Source organism: Podarcis bocagei (assembly GCF_964188305.1).
Source record: "Podarcis bocagei genome assembly, chromosome: 4".
Lineage (NCBI taxonomy): Eukaryota > Metazoa > Chordata > Lepidosauria > Squamata > Lacertidae > Podarcis > Podarcis bocagei.
Window position 1 is genome coordinate 15,597,848 of NC_138128.1, and position 15,936 is coordinate 15,613,783.

General features: G+C 44.1%; 1 protein-coding gene across 2 annotated transcripts in view; it reads right to left on the reverse strand.

The window, feature by feature from the left end:
* The window catches only part of FNDC3B (fibronectin type III domain containing 3B), a 289,308-nt gene that overhangs the window by 58,954 nt on the left and 214,418 nt on the right, over positions 1-15,936 (reverse strand). For both annotated transcript variants that reach the window (XM_081190007.1, XM_081190006.1), the window contains exons 7-8: positions 8,363-8,421; positions 2,362-2,519 (exon numbers count right to left, since the gene is read on the reverse strand). In XM_081190007.1, coding sequence (XP_081046133.1) covers positions 2,362-2,519; positions 8,363-8,421 — 217 coding nt within the window. The remainder of the gene's footprint in view (positions 1-2,361; positions 2,520-8,362; positions 8,422-15,936) is intronic.

The window sequence follows — 15,936 nt, forward strand, 5'->3', positions numbered from 1 at the left end:
AAAAATGGTAACCTTCATACAAAGAGTGCCAATTTACATAAATGTATAGCACACCTTACTTCTAAAGACGTAAAAAAACCAGCCTCTGAAGGAAAAGTAGTAATTTCAAGCAGTGAAAAATGCAATTAAGCACAATTGAGCTAATCCCAGGTTTTATTTTCTATAACAGAGTACACTGTAAATATTTCTTTCATTCTTTTTTTAAGGACAGAGCAACCTCTAATCAATGTCTAACACAGTCCAGGCATGCTCACATTGCTGATTCCAAAAAGAGAAAAATGGTCATCAAGGGCTCATGCAGGCTACAGGCCTAAATCAGTCCTACCCCACTCTTCTTTTTGGGTATTCTCAAGTCAATTCTGGCACCATTTTACAGCTTTTACAAAATATAGATTTTGTATGTGTATGCTCATTGTTTCATTCTTTTTGTAAACCTCTCTTAAAGGTCAGTATATAAATAATACTACTATGCCTCTTGGATACCATGGAGAGTTTTAAAGCAGTGGAATTTCCATTGGTATGGCTGTAAAGATACTGTATAGTGGTACCTTGGTTCTCAAGCTTAATCCGTTCCGTTTGACTCCCAAAACGGTTCAAAAACCAAGGCGCAGCTCCCAACTGGCTGCAGGAGCTTGCTGCACTCAATTGGAAGCTGCGGAAGCCGCGCCGGACGTTCAGCTTCTGAAAAACGTTCGCAAACTGGAACGCTCACTTCCACATTTGTGGTGTTCAGGAGCCAAGCCATTTGGGAACCAATGTACCACTGTATTTTGGTACAAAATATGGATTGTGTGACTACAGTGACACACTCACAACATGCAACCTATGTTACGAAAGCCAACCCATTGTGCCCAGCCACTATGTTCTAAACTCGTTATAAGTCCAGAGCACTTACAATAGAAAGGCCTCCGCTGCACTACACATTTAAATCAGTGTCAAACCACTTTAAACAGTAGCTGCTTCCCCCAGAGAATCCTGGGAAATGATATATATGATATACGATATCTTTATGGTCATTGTCCCATACAGAACAATGAAACTGAAAATTTACATAAAACTTTCAAAACCCCCTAAAAACTCAGAAACCCCATTTTAAAATACAATATACTAGAGAGACTCCTTATGCTGCATTTAGAACCAGAATTGCATTTGCGTAAAAACTGTTTCTCAGGCGGCTAGTCCTGGTCTTTATGACCCTATACCTTCTTCCCAAACCGCACACACAGACCGTAGGTTTATGCACTCTCCAAGGTACAATGGTAAAATGCCATCAACAGGTCCTTTGAGAGATTGTTTTTTCGGAGGATTCTCAGAAAATATAACCTCTGCTATGCTCTCTTCATCAGGTCTTTGCTGTTTTCTCCCCATGTTAGGTCATCTCAACTCCATTCCCAGAAATCGAAACACCGAGACCTGTTCCACGCACTTCCCCTCAATAATAAGTGGCTGAATATTCAATTTATATTTCCTAAAGTCCACAATCATCTCTTTTGTTTTCTTTAAGTTAAGGAGTAAATTGTTTTTCCTGCACCACTCCCCCAACTGCTCAACTTCCTTCCTATAGGCCGCCTCCCCCTCTCCAGCCGTGATTGAACCAACCACCGTTGTATCATCTGCAGACTTAAAGATCTTATTACTGTGGGGCACAGTCAGCTGTATAGAGCGTATCTAAAAGCGGGCGTAGTTGCTTAAAGGCGCTGAAAGTTGTTAGGAGACCCCTCTTTCTCCCAAGGAGCTACAGTTCCCTCGGAAGAGGGTCTGGCTGTTCAACCAGTCTGGAAATTACAGGTCTGCTGTGGGGGAAGATGGGTTCTTCCAACACGTCTCAGCATCCTTAACAAATTACAGCCGCCAGGATTCTTTGGTGGAAGCTGTGACTATTTAAAGCAATATGATGCTGAACTTATACATAGAAATCCCACACTTCCACAAGCCCTATTGCTTCCCATATTAAAATTCAGTGACATCCAAGCTTATGGAAATGCTCTCAAAGGCAAAAGGTGAATTCGTAAATTTCTTTGCTAAATGGCCTCTTTCTAGATGAAATGTGTGGACTACACAGTAGTCAAGCTGGCATGCCACCAATATTCCGCTCTGGAAGTCATTGGGATACACACACACACACACACACTCTCAGCAGACGGCTATTCCAGCTGGTGAACACTATGGAAAAAAACGCTGGGAGGGGAGCTGAAAGGGAGGAGGAAATGGCAAAATGACAACTGTGAAAGTGGAAGGAACACTGTGCTTCACGCTGGAAAAAGAGCGGTGGCAGCTTCTCCTTACCCTTCCAACCCCAACACCTTAGTTGTTTTTTTTTTTAAGACCATGTAAAAATTGTAGCACTTGCATATTCTCTACCTGTAAATCATTTTGTACTTTCCATCCCTCCCTTTGTCTGATAAGGCAACTTCGTAAATACAGGTATAAGGCAAACCGTTGCTGTGCCTATCCACACTCAGAAGGTCATTCGGAGGAGACCATGTGAGCAAAACGGTCCTCGCCTGGATATCGGAAACCTAGAGAGACAAAAGTAGATGGCGTTAGTGTCAGTGGCGAGATGAATCGTGGGCATGTATGCATAGAAGAGGTGAAGACACACAACGGCATCACCAAAGATAGGGTGGTGGTACTCAAACCCCAAATAAACTGCTCCTTGCGCTCTACTAGAAACATTTTGCAGCGGAACCAAGCGCTTGCACCCATCCCTAAGCCATGACTGAAGCCTTCTTCAGGTACCCCAATTGCAATATTAAGAGTCACAACCCATCCCCCTTAAAACTAGTGGAAGAAGCTGGGCAGCTATGCTTATCCTACTTCCTCTGTCCCCATCATCCTTAATGACTTAAGCAGGGGACTTTCTGAAGTGGGAAACCTACTCTGGTTGGGTAGGCTTCTAGAATGCACAAGGAGCCTAGAGGAGCGCCAATGTTTCCTTCACAGTGGGAGCACTGCACACAGTCACCCTCCAAATCTTGGAAGCTAGACACAAATAGCTCAGAACTGCGTTCCCTGAAGGCGGAAGCTCTCCAAGGTTTCAGTCAAGGACTCTCTTCCAGCCTGAAGATCCTGGAACTGAAACTTCTGCTATTGAGGTACGGCCCTTCACTGATGGGGCAGACCGAGCACACTCAACCCCACTTCCTCCTCTACGGTAAATGAATCCTGTGCACAGACACATGCCTGGAAGACGGTTTAGGCAGCGGTTCTCAACCTGTGGGTCCCCAGATGTCGTTGGACAACTCCCACAATCCCTGAGCTCTGGCCTTGCTAGATAGGGCTGATGGGAGTTGTAGTTCAACAACATCTGGGGACCCACAGGTTGAGAAAGGCTGGTTTAGGGAGATCTAAGATTAGGATTTCCCATGTTTTTCCTCTGCTAATCAGCAGCCCCATAGGGAGACATGTAACCTTTTCCTCCCATGCCCTCTCTGCTGCTATTAACACGAGGAGGAGGAGGCGACAGGTAGAGAAAGTGGGGCTGCCAAAAATCACTGTCGCCCACATCATGTCTGGTTTTGACCCAGACACACCAAGCGTACGTTTCGTGCCAAGCTCAATCTCTGAGCCCTTTCGCTGAGCCAACAAGGCAGCGACACCGGAGAAGTTATTATCCGCAAACGCACTTAATCTTATCCCGCACCAAAACATCTGTAAACCCTGAAAAAGGTCTACAAATGACTTTATGATCTTATTTGGAGTCAACTCCTAAAACGAGTTAATAAATCTTGTGGGCCGTGTTTATCAGGCAAAGGAGGAGTTCACGTAGCATTAACATTTTTCTGAGCTTATGTAAAAAAACATAAAAAATAAAAAAACCCACAACCACGGTGATTGCTTCAAACACCTGGAATGATTAAAGCTGACATCGAATTAAGCCAGACGTCTGCAGCGAAAGCTCAATGTCTCGAATGAGACGGTGCAATTAAAATGCCTCAGGGATAAAATGGTAGCCAAGAATAAAATATGTTTACAGCTGAAATAAGCCCCTACACAAAATGTTTGATACCAATTAGGCGTTTTATAGGTCAAAATGAGGACAAAAGACAACCAAATTGGATTGGGGGAGGTTTCTATTATTATTATTTTAAAAAGCACAACTGACTAAAAAGAGCACCCCCCCATTTTGTTTATTATGGACACATGCTTGCATAACTGTTTTGCATAAATTCAGACAAGGACTTGGAACTTCATGTACCATATCCAGCCAATGTTCTGTTGGAATGCTTTCTTTCCTTTATGATCACTCGCTAGGACACACGTATCCATTTAGAACATATGGCTAAAAACAAAACAAAAAGAACTTTCCTTTTTTTTGGTATCCCTTTATAAACTTTATTAATTTGCACAATCCAGAGAGTAAAACAAATAGCAATTCCTGTGGACGTCCCGGGAAGAAAATCTTGGAAAACAGGGAGGATGAGGGGAATTTCACACAGGGTAGGCAGCAAGTTATGTCATTTGTTCTCCTAGGAGGTTAAAGCTCTGTTTTCTGAGAGAGGAAGGTGGCACTACAGCTTCCGATGAAATAGGAGGCTGACTTGCACCCTATAGATCAGGGATGTCCAACCGGTCAACCTCGATCGACAGGTCAATCCCTGGGTGACAGCAGTAGATCGCGGGCTCATTTTCTTCTGCGGAGGAAAAAGAGAATCCTTGGGTGTACTGTCCTGGTCATTGGTTGGCTGTCAGTGCCCTGCTACACCAGCGTCTCTGAAGCCCCTGCAAGTTCACTCTGGCAAAAGGCTTCGCGGATCTCTGGCCGTGCGATGGTAGACCGTTCCTGGCGGCTGTTCTCTGCTTCCCTGCAACGGCCTGACTGAAGCTGAGCCCCCCTTAGAAAAAGCTCAACTACTCTGACTCCTCCTCCCCTCCCCCAATGGGTAGATCACTGCCAGTTTTTCATCCCAGGAGTAGATCGCAGTCTCTTGGGAGTTGGACGTCCTTGCTATAGATCACAGAGTTGGAAGGGACCCTGTGGATGATCAGGTTCAAACTCATGCAGTGCAGGAATATGCAGCTGTCCCATACGGGGATCGAACTTGCAACCTTGGCACCATGCTCTAACCAACTGAGCTGTAAACCAAGAAACCATGGTTCAACCAGTCACTTCAGCCATAGCTTTGGCCTTAGCCCCACCACCTCCATCTAAAGCTCCAGGTTTGGGAGGAAGTCTTCTGTGTTGCCCAACATGGTCCTCCACTCCCCTGCAGGCTTGCCTGGGAGACATGGGTAGATCTAGGAACCCAAATTAGCTTTCTTACAATTCTCCAGAGTGCCTGACAGAGCGATGTTGCAGGGCGCTGCGGAAAACGTAAGATGCCAAAAGAACCACCGTGGTTATTTATTGAATTTCCGCACCGCCCTTCGTCCAAGGATCACAAGGCGGTTTGCACACAAAAATACAAACCATGATAACAAACAAAAACAATACCCACCCCCAATTTTAAAAGACTATGGGTTGTTTTAATTATCCAAAGGCCTGGGAGAAGAGGAATGTTTTCACCTGAGGCCCAAAGATATGTACTGTAAGGAAGGTGCCAGGGGAGTCTCCCTAGGGACAGCATTTCACAAGCAGGGAGCCACCACAGAGAAGGCTCGTTCTCGTGTTGCTGCCCTCTGGACCTCTCGTGGAAGAGGCACACAAAAATGGGTCTCACATGATGATTGCAGAGTCCAGGTTGGTTCACATGGGAAGAGGCGGTCCTTGAGGTGCTAGGCAGCTTCATTGGTTTAAACGGAGAGTCAAAATAGATTCCACTGATCCATCTAAGTACCTTGAACTGAGCCAGAAGGTACCAAGCAGTCTATGCTGAATGTAAGTTGACATTTGCTTCAAAACAACCCGTCCATAAGACTTTACTATATGCACACTCCATTGGAAACCTTTACTGTGAAAGCCCCATCCGGAATGAATGAGAGCTGGACTTATTGCATAGCTTGGATTCATTCCTAATGTAGTTTGTGCCCTAATTAAAATACCACAGGGTCATAAAGTACTATACACCTAGGTTGAGAGAAATTATTTCTTCTTGTACAGCAAGAACAGAGAATCACAAAAGGCACATTTCTTTGCTTGGGTAATCCAAACTATTCAGTTTGTTATTTCCAAAAAAATACATTCATTTCCCCCTTTAGCCATACAATAGCTAAGTTGGTATCATAAAGACCCAAAGTCGTCTGTTTGAAACAATAATCCAAATTAAAACGCCCACATTAAGAAGAAATGAAGAAATCAGATTACAGTTTATTGCACTTGGGGGGGGGAGGGGAGAACCCTTCATGACAGAGCTTCAATTCCTTTAAGCAATATGTCCAGCACAAGCTTTCTCAGCTGCCACAGAAACATTTTAATTTCGAGATCCTGATACCGATTGTGTGTGTGTGTGTGTGCACATCGCATCTCCAAATTTCAACCCACAACTCAGACCTTGCAAAAAAAGGTTGCAATTTTTAAGAAGGTGCTCCTATAAGCAATACTTCAACCATGTCTCTGAAATACAGAGACCAGCAGGTAGATCAGTAGGCAACATTCACAGTATTTTCCATCTTACTGCTTCTCTAGTCTACTATTCATTAAACAATCACCTTTTCCTTCCTTTGTAATGGCCCCCCTTAACCGAAAAACATAGCCAATTAAGCAAAAGAGCAACGAGGCTGGTATTACTATTTCTACAGGATTTCAACAGGATTGCTTCTGTATGGGTCTCTCTCTCTCCCTCCCTCCCTCCCTCCCTCCCTCCCTCCCTCCCTCCCTCTCCCTCTCTCTCTCTCATTTGGACTCGCACACAGCAAATACGAGATCATGCATGCAACTACTACCGGCAGGAATTCACGTGCTCACATATGTGCTGAAGTCATCAGCGAAGCACGCTAAGGCCATCTCAGACGAAAGCCCGTAAAAACCTTTCTACCAGACTGCCCTGTTACATAATCTCAGCATGCCACACATGTGAAAGGAAAGCTGGGAATAATGCAAGGAATGCAGCTGTAAACATTTTACATGTTTGCGGGGGCTATTTCTGCACATTCGCTTTTTTAAAAAAGCCAGATGACTAACGGTCTGATTGCATGAGCTACAGCGGCAATTACGTGTTTTAAGATAAGGAGGCACAGCTGCGCCAAAGCAGCCTCATGGCTAAGGCAACTGCCGAGATGACCAGAGGGATGCTTGAAGGACCGAGAGCAATTCAAACTCCGAAGTGGTGTTAAGATTGCAGCTTTAGCTAACTACTGGAATGAGATGCACTTCTCATACTGAAATTCTCTACTTAAATAGGATATCTTCTTTCAAACAATGCAGACCAGTGCAGAAAGATGGGTGAAAAATATATGAAAGTAGCACAGGTCGGAAAAGGGACAGATTTGTCCGTCCTTAGACGACTACATCCAAACCTAGACCAGGAGTGTTTTTGCCCTGGATCAGAGGTCCCTGAGGTCAGTGGCTGGAGCACAGCTTCAGCTAGCAAATATAATAATAATAATAATAATAATAATAATAATAATAATAATAATAATAATAATAATAATAATAATAATAAATTATTTGTATCCCGCCCATCTAGCTGGGTTTCCCCAGCCACTCTGGAAGGCTTCCGACAAAGATTAAAAATACATTAAAATGTCACACATAAAAAACTTCCCTAAACAGGGCTGCCTTCAGATGTCTTCTAAATGTCAGGTAGTTGTTTATCTCTTTGACATCTGGTGGGAGGGCGTTCCACAGGTCGGGCGCCACTACCGAGAAGGCCCTCTGCCTGGTTCCCTGCAGCTTTGCTTCTCACAGTGAGGGAACCGCCAGAAGGCCCTCGGAGCTGGACCTCAATGTCTGGGCAGAACGATGGGGGTGGAGACGCTCCTTCAGGTATACTGGGCAGATGGTTAAGAAGCTGAAGCAAGCCTGAAGTACAGCAGCTACTGCTAGATTTTTATATGCACAGATATATTTATACAGATGCAGGCAATTGAGAGGGTTTGTCCTGCTTGCCAACTGCAAAGGCCAATGGGGCACATCCTCTTGGGCGTGGAAAATAATGGTGCCTTCATTCAATTACAGGAAAATATCTATGTATCAATATTGGATGATACCCAATTGTGGCAGCCCTCTTCTGCAGCAGCCACTTTGCCAGCGGGAATCTCATTGTTAGCACAGCACAACAGTGAAATCCAATGGGAGTTGTGAACTTGGATGATGATGATGATGATAAAACCCCTACGCTGTGAAATATAAGCTGGTGTGCTACCAATGACATGAACTCCAAAGCTACTTTGCACGAATGTTACACTAGATCTAATCTCATATCTTCAATTTTGCACTGCTATGTAATTATTATTTTTTGTCAAATGCCTGTGGATCACATACCTGCGGTTTTTCAATTCCAGAAAGGACATCTTGAACCCTTTTTGTTTCTGTGTCGCATTCTGTGCAAGAAGAAAAAAAGAGGACAGAAATTACAACTTTTGCTTCAGCAGCAAGAGCGTCAACCGAATTTTGAATTCATCCACATGCAAGTTCACACAATCAGAGAGATAACACAGAGGCAATGCTTTAACCATGGATCAAAGGGAGGCACTGTGAACTTTCACGCTTGCTCCCTATGCGAATAGTTCCTTCTTCCTCCGGTGCAAACTACGATCACTATTCTAAGGCTCATGCCGAGATCAACTATATTTATTTACTTATTCCAAGCCTCTTTTAACTACGTTTCATTGAGAGAATTCCAAAGTGGTGTGTACAGGAAAAAATCTATCAACCCATCATAGAAACACAATATAAAAACCAATGTATTAGAATAACAATATACAGTAAAAAGCAAGATGCAGATTAGAAATGGCTGTCAGCTTTAGTCATAGTCAAGAGCTGTTGTTGATGTTATTTTAATTTATTACCTGCCATTCACCCTAATGTCCTAGGGTGTTTTACACCAATTTAAAATATAACATCGGAAACAGTTTGAAAAACCTAAAAGTAGAAAAATGATGAAATCACAGAAAATAGGCTGTTTCCTGAAAACATACACCTGAAGTTGTATATACATTATACACCGGAAGCTGTATGATGAAGTTGCCAGACACACCTCTCTAGGGAGGGATTTCCACAACTTAGGGGCTGCCACAGAAAATGCCCTCTTCCTAGGCCACCCCCAACCCGAGTGTTTGAAGGCAGCAGAACTACCAGGAGGGTCCCGTCCTCCGATCTTAACATACAAGGTTTTGAAGTTAACCTCAACCAGGATATGAAGCTGGGGTTTAAAGCTTGGTGCTGGTGGAAGGCTATGGCTCCTCACCTGTAACCAATAAAGTTGTGGCCTTTTTTAGCCCATTAACCTTAATAATTGTGTCATGTGTCATTATTTCCACTAGGGGGAGGGAGGGAACTTGCCACACAAAGCCACTTCCACCCTTCCACCCACATGATTGGAGGGATTCCCGGCCATGTCACCCCCTGGCCAGCCAATTGGCTGGCTCTGGGGGCGTGGCCTGCCCCATTTTAAGCAGGACGCAGCCAGGGATCTCCCTCTTTGCCGCTCCTCAGAGTTTGGTTTTCCCCACCCTCCCGCCCTATAAGGTTTTGCCTTTGACCTTGCTATGGACCTTGGTTGGTTGCCGTTGAGGGGCCTGGTAGGAATTTTTCCACTTGGCAAATTGGCACCAGCCCCTTGGTTTTTGCCTACCTCGTAGCAAATTGTCACAACTTTCTTGATATTGGTAGTTAGGCATTGGAATATTTCTGTAGTTGGAAGAGGAGAGGTAACACCATCACCTGCCCCACGTATTGAAGGGTAGTCTGGTAAAGGATTCTGGGGGGGGGCGTGGCCTTGTCCGAAGCATAGGGAGGTGAGGGCCTAAGGCACGCCCCCTATGGTGACCCCGGGGGAATTCCTAGTCGATGTGCATCAGAAGGACTCCCCTTACTGGTGGTTAACCCTTCCGGACTTCAAGCGGACGGGCTGAAGTCGGATATAGTTGGTTAGGACCAATGCCTAAGCCAATACCGCTCCTCACCTGTAACCAATAAAGTTGTGGCCTTTTTTTAGCCCATTTACCTTAACAATTGTGTCATGTGTCATTATTTCCACTTGGGGGAGGGGGGCGGGAACTCGCCATGCTATCCTATTCCTCTAACCCTAGGTAAGGAGCAGGGGTGAAAGGAGTTTCCTAGGTTCCTCTTAAGAATCAAGAGTATTTTGGCCAAAACCTAATCTAGTATGCACTGAGGCGTGGGGGCAGGATTTTGGGCCCTCTAGTTGCTGCTCCCATCAACCCCAGCCAGCATGGCCAACAGTCAAGAGTGATGGGAGTTGTAGCCCAGGAGCATCAAAAAGGCCAAAGGTTCTCCACACCCGATCCAGGCCATAGGTAGGCAAAAGAACTGTCTTTGCAACATCTGGAATACGAACAACTGGGCACAGAATCATGAGTAACAAAGCAGGTTTAATAACTCAGTACAGTGGTACCCCGCAAGACGAACGCCTCGGAAGACGAAAAACTCGCTAGACGAAGGAGTTTTTCGTCTTCTTAGCCGCTTCGCAAGACGCATTTCCCTATGGGCTTGCTTCGCAAAACGAAGCTTGCCCCGCAAGCTCTGGGGATAGCGGGGAAGCGCAGCGCGTCTTCCCCGCTGTCCCCGGACCTCTTTTGAAGCAAGGGGCGGCGGGGAGAAGATCGCTTCTCCCCGTTGCCAGCCCCGCAATCTCCGGGGACAGAGGGGAAGGCGCGTGCGCCTTCCCCTCTCTCCCAGGACCCCTTTTGAACCAAGGGGCGGCAACGGGGAGAAGCGATTCTCCCCGCTGCCCCTTCCCTTGCTTTAAACAGGTCCGGGGACAGAGGGGAAGGCGCACGGCGTTTCCCCTCTGTCCCCGGACGGTCTCCATAGGAACGCATTGATTGATTTTCAATGCATTCCTATGGGAAACCGTGCTTCGCAAGACGAAAAACTCGCAAGAAGAAAAAACTTGCGGAACGAATTAATTTCGTCTTGCGAGGCACCACTGTATCAGGAAAGTCCTCAGAATTCAGCTACGGAAGAAGAATTATGAAGCTGTGCATAGTTTCGCCCACGCAAGATCTGTAGTTGTCGACCGGGCTGAAAATGCCCTGATCCTGCCATTTGTGGAACCGGAATGCTGGCCTGTTTCCTTTTGCATTCGAACAATCTAGCAGACAAGCCATCTTTCCAGGCACATACTGGGGGAAAAACAACACACTGAGGGAAGGCTGAGCATGGCGACACTGTTTTGCTCAGAGACAGGCAGACTATGCTAAACTGGTCTGCCAGCTTCAGACAATTTCCTTCGAAAGGAAGGAACACAGGATGATTATTCAGCCTCTGGCAAAGACTCCAAATGGCATTTGGAGCACAAATATAACAAGAGTCTTACATATCATTCTGATTCTGCCTACTTTGGCACAGAAGGAAGCCTATCAGATCTTTATGCTCTTGTTTATGGGAATATTCCATAGTAATAATCCTTTCATTCCTGATTATACCACCTATCTCCCATCCCTTGGATTTTTACTCCCAATTTTGCTCCCAGCTTGCTCCTTTTCTCTCTCTACTTGAGTTAACTCAAGCTCAAGGCCAATAAGGCATTGCTATTCAACTCATAACAGGAAAGGATATGGTGGTAGCTTGTCCACTTAGTGAATCATTCAGATTACTATTCATCATTCAGATTACTATTCATAACAAGAATAGTTCAGTTTGAAAAAGAAAATAAAGAACCTGACCAAAAGCAGTGGTTCCCAAGAAAATACTCAGCGCAAATTAATTTTCAAGCGGATCACACTTGACATTGCCTGGCTGCCAAAGATCATGACACTAAAACGTGGGCGGAAAGCTACAAATCTCTGAAAACCCCAAAGGCCATTCTGACAGTATTTCAAGAACCCAGATCCAAACTATTTGCATTCTTGCACAAACACATTGCAAGTGAAACATGCATGTGTGAAAAGTGCTCCATATTCTCAAGACTTCAAAACCAATGATGCAGTGCAACTATGAACGCATGGAAACATTTGGAGCTCTGTATTGATACGACCACAACTGACAATTAACTACACAATGGGAAACAGATGAATTCTGAACAAAATGGATTTTCCAGGAAGAAAGAACCATGTAATAGGAATTCATATTCTGCTCTGGCTCAGTAATGGAGACTCTCTTTGTTAGGTAACAATATTCACTTCAAAACTGTCTTAAAGATGTATCTTAACAGTCAAATCACAAGCCACTAAATGTTAAGAAACGCCGAATGTAACGCAACATAAATGATGTCTTGTAATTATGTAATCATGTAATTATTTAATTAGTTGGAACTGGTGTGGTTTTTTTTGTTTTATTATGGGTTGTATTTATTGGTTTTATTTGCATATGTTAATGATGGGTGAATTTTTGTTTCGTTATCTGGTAATTTTGTTCTGTTATTTTATTGCAACACAGTATGCGAAGCGGATTCTTGAATTTTTGTTTTGTCTGTTTTCAGCCGTATTTCGAATGGCTACAGGATGGCAAAGCGATTTTTTTCAAGTATTTTGTAATTGCTATGGATTGTAAACCAGCTCAAGTACAGTTAATACGGAGAGGCAGTGTGCGAATTTGAAATGATGTGAAATAACTTAAAACTACTGGACCCACTGGATCTGGCATTTCCTCCTGAAATCTTCAGGGCGGGGGATAATCAAATGCCCCTTTTCTTCCTCACTGCAAAATTCTTTTTACTTATTACTTCACCTTAGCTGCCAGAAGCTGAAGCTGAATCATTCCTGACCTTTAATCCTTAACATGTGGACCAGATTTTCTCTCTTTACATTGCTTTATAGCTGGGATTCCTGTCACACTCAGTAATGAGATGAGATAAAAATAAACCCACAAAGCTCAATGAAATTTCATTTCCCTCTCCATGTGGAAAAAGTGACAATTTTCTACAGTAACTAACCCCAGCGTCGACCCTTTTCAAGTCACTGATGACTAGCACACTCCAGCTGAAGCACTGGATAAAAATAGGATACAGGGACTATAAAACAAACATGGCGGTTATTTTAGATATTTAAGGGGTGGGGGAACAGAACTCTAAACATACATTCCCGCGAGGGATGACCGATTCCTGTTATGACTTTGGCAAGGGTCATATTGTTAAGGGCTGAGGCCCAAGAATGGACTACGACGTTGCTGTACCAAGACAGGGGGAAATGGTGGCCAAATATCATTTCTCTGGGAAGGATATAAATGTGTAACATAAGCCTCTTCGTCTTCCTTAGGCCCCTTTTATTGACCTGTTGGCCTTCAGAGGTTGTTTGGACACGCAACTCACACCAGCCAGCATATAACGTAATAATTGGGGTGCTGGGAGTTGTAATCCAACAACATCTGGAGGGCCACAGGTTCCCCATTCCAGCTTTAAGCTCATGGCATGTATTTATATTAATTATAAAAATAGGTAAAGATAATCGCTTCTCGGCCTTTTGGCTAAGATCAAGTGTAGTATAAAAATAGGTAAAGATAAAGGGACCCCTGACCATTAGGTCCAGTTGTGACCGACTCTGGGGTTGTGGCGCTCATCTCGCTTTATTGGCTGAGGGAGCCGGCGTACAGATGCTGGGCCATGTGGCCAGCATGACCAAGCTGCTTCTGGCGAACCAGAGCAGCACACGGAAATGCCATTTACCTTCCCGCCGGAGCGGTACCTATTTATCTACTTGCACTTTGATGAGCTTTCGAACTGCTAGGTTGGCAGGAGCGGGGACCGAACAATGGGAGCTCACCCCGTCGCTGGGATTCGAACTGCTGACCTTCTGATCAGCAAGTCCTAGGCTCTGTGGTTTAACCCACAGCGCCACCCACGTACTCATTGGTAAATCAGGCTTTGCTCCCGACCACTGAAATCGAAGTGCCAGTTAGGGGGTGGACTTGCCAGCCTAAATTTGGTCCGTAACACTTTCGCACATTTTGGGTGCTAACATCCCGCACAAGTGATGTATAAATGGTATTGTGAAAGGAGGGAAGTGTTGTATCTAAATGGGCATGAGACACACCAAAGAGTGAAATAATAGCCCTGAGGGTATAGGGCAGTATAATTAATTAATTAATTAATAGTACAATTCAATAAATAACAAAAAAGTTTATTATTTACACGCCACTCATCTGACTGGGTTACTCCAGCCGCTCTGAGCGGCTTCGAACAAATCAAAAGACGGTAAGACATCAAACATTCAAAACTTCCTTATTCAAAGCCCGTACTGGCCCATTTTCACATGTGGATTAAAACAAACGAAGAAACAAACATATCATCCTTCAAGAAACTCTTCAAGAAACAAAGCAAAACACTTTGTGTGGTCCGAGGGCTGTACTTTTATTTTTTATTTTTTTAAGCCTTTTTAGTAGGTAATAGCTGCTTTGAATGGCCTGAGGAAACAGCTTCTGTTTCCATATGTCCAGCTTTCTTTTTTCAATGTCCCCGGGAGGGATGGCAAAACATTAAATGCTCTTGCTCCCTGGGACATTTGCAGACCCATTTTCAACACCTGCGGCCCTAGCTGCTCCCTGGGGCTGTTAGCTGTTGGAGGCAGATTGCTTGTGGGGTTTGTTGGAGTCCTGATTCCAAAGGAGGTCTATGTTCAGAGCAGGATCAGGTGGGCCCATTTCAGAATTCAGATCCACATTCCTCAAGCATTCCTAGCACACTGCTCTTCCATGTGCTCTAGAGACTAGAGGCCTAACTCACACTTGTTCTGCAGCCAGGAAGTCCTGTGAGCAGGGTCAAGTCCCAGGTATACATTTATCTGCCTGTTAAAAACTCTATATCCAGCAGAGGTCAGCTGAGAGCTAGGAGGACCCTCTGAAGTGATAACGAAGGGAACCAAGCACCAAAAAGATACTGGAGCAAAGACAAGATTACACATGACTCCACAAAGGCTTAGAGAAACTAGATGCCCATCAAAGAAACACACCAGATTTGCCTTTTATTATAAAATGCATCTACTCATGGCAAAATGGGAGGTGCAACTATGGAGAAAACGACAATGTTAGGGATGGGGTAATCTATCAATTCTGGTTCCTTTCAGTGTCTCATTTTCCCCTTTCTTTAGTTTGGCTTTCCAAACTTTTTAATGTTCTTTTATTGACTAGCTTTATGTGCTATTGTTGTAAAATGCTCTGATTTCTCTTTATGAAAGAGCAGAATATAAATATTTTTATGAAGAAATAAAACAAATATCAGTTTGCAATGTTCTAAAAAAGGATACCTGAAAATTCATCAACATTTCAGTACCAATGTATCCTATTACACACATTTTTGCAAGCCGTTTCCTCTATTATTTTCACTAATATATGATTTCTTATGCACACTTTACCCTAGCACATGCAATTCTATGCAGTGGTACCTCGGTTTGCGAACTTAATCCTTTCCGGAAGTCCGTTCTTAAACCGAAACCGTTCTTAAACCAAGTTTGGATTCCGTTCTTAGACCGAGGTAAAGTTCTCAAACCAAGACACTACTTCCGGTTTTGTGGAGTTTGTAAACCGAATCATTTGTAAACAGGACTGTTCTTAAACCAAGGTACCACTGTACATATGACTTGACTAGAAGAACTACACTGCAAAATTCGGAGAACTGCAAAATTTGAAGGAAGGCTGCTTTTTTTAGTTTTGCACCACGTGCGAATTAGCTAGGAATGACTTTAAATGCAAACTGAGCTCAACCGGCCTCCCCATCCTTATCAGCAGCAGATAAACCAGTGTGCCAGTAGTTTACAGGACTGGCACAGTCATCAGATATTAGACGTAAGCCACAAGCCACAGGACTGTGTGATGAACTTCCTGTGGCCAGCATAACTTTTTTCTTTCTTTTTTAAAATCACAAAGAGCAACTCTGTGCAATGCATGGGGAATCACTTACAACCCTTTCAAAAAGTGCTTGCTGCAAGGCACCAGCACTC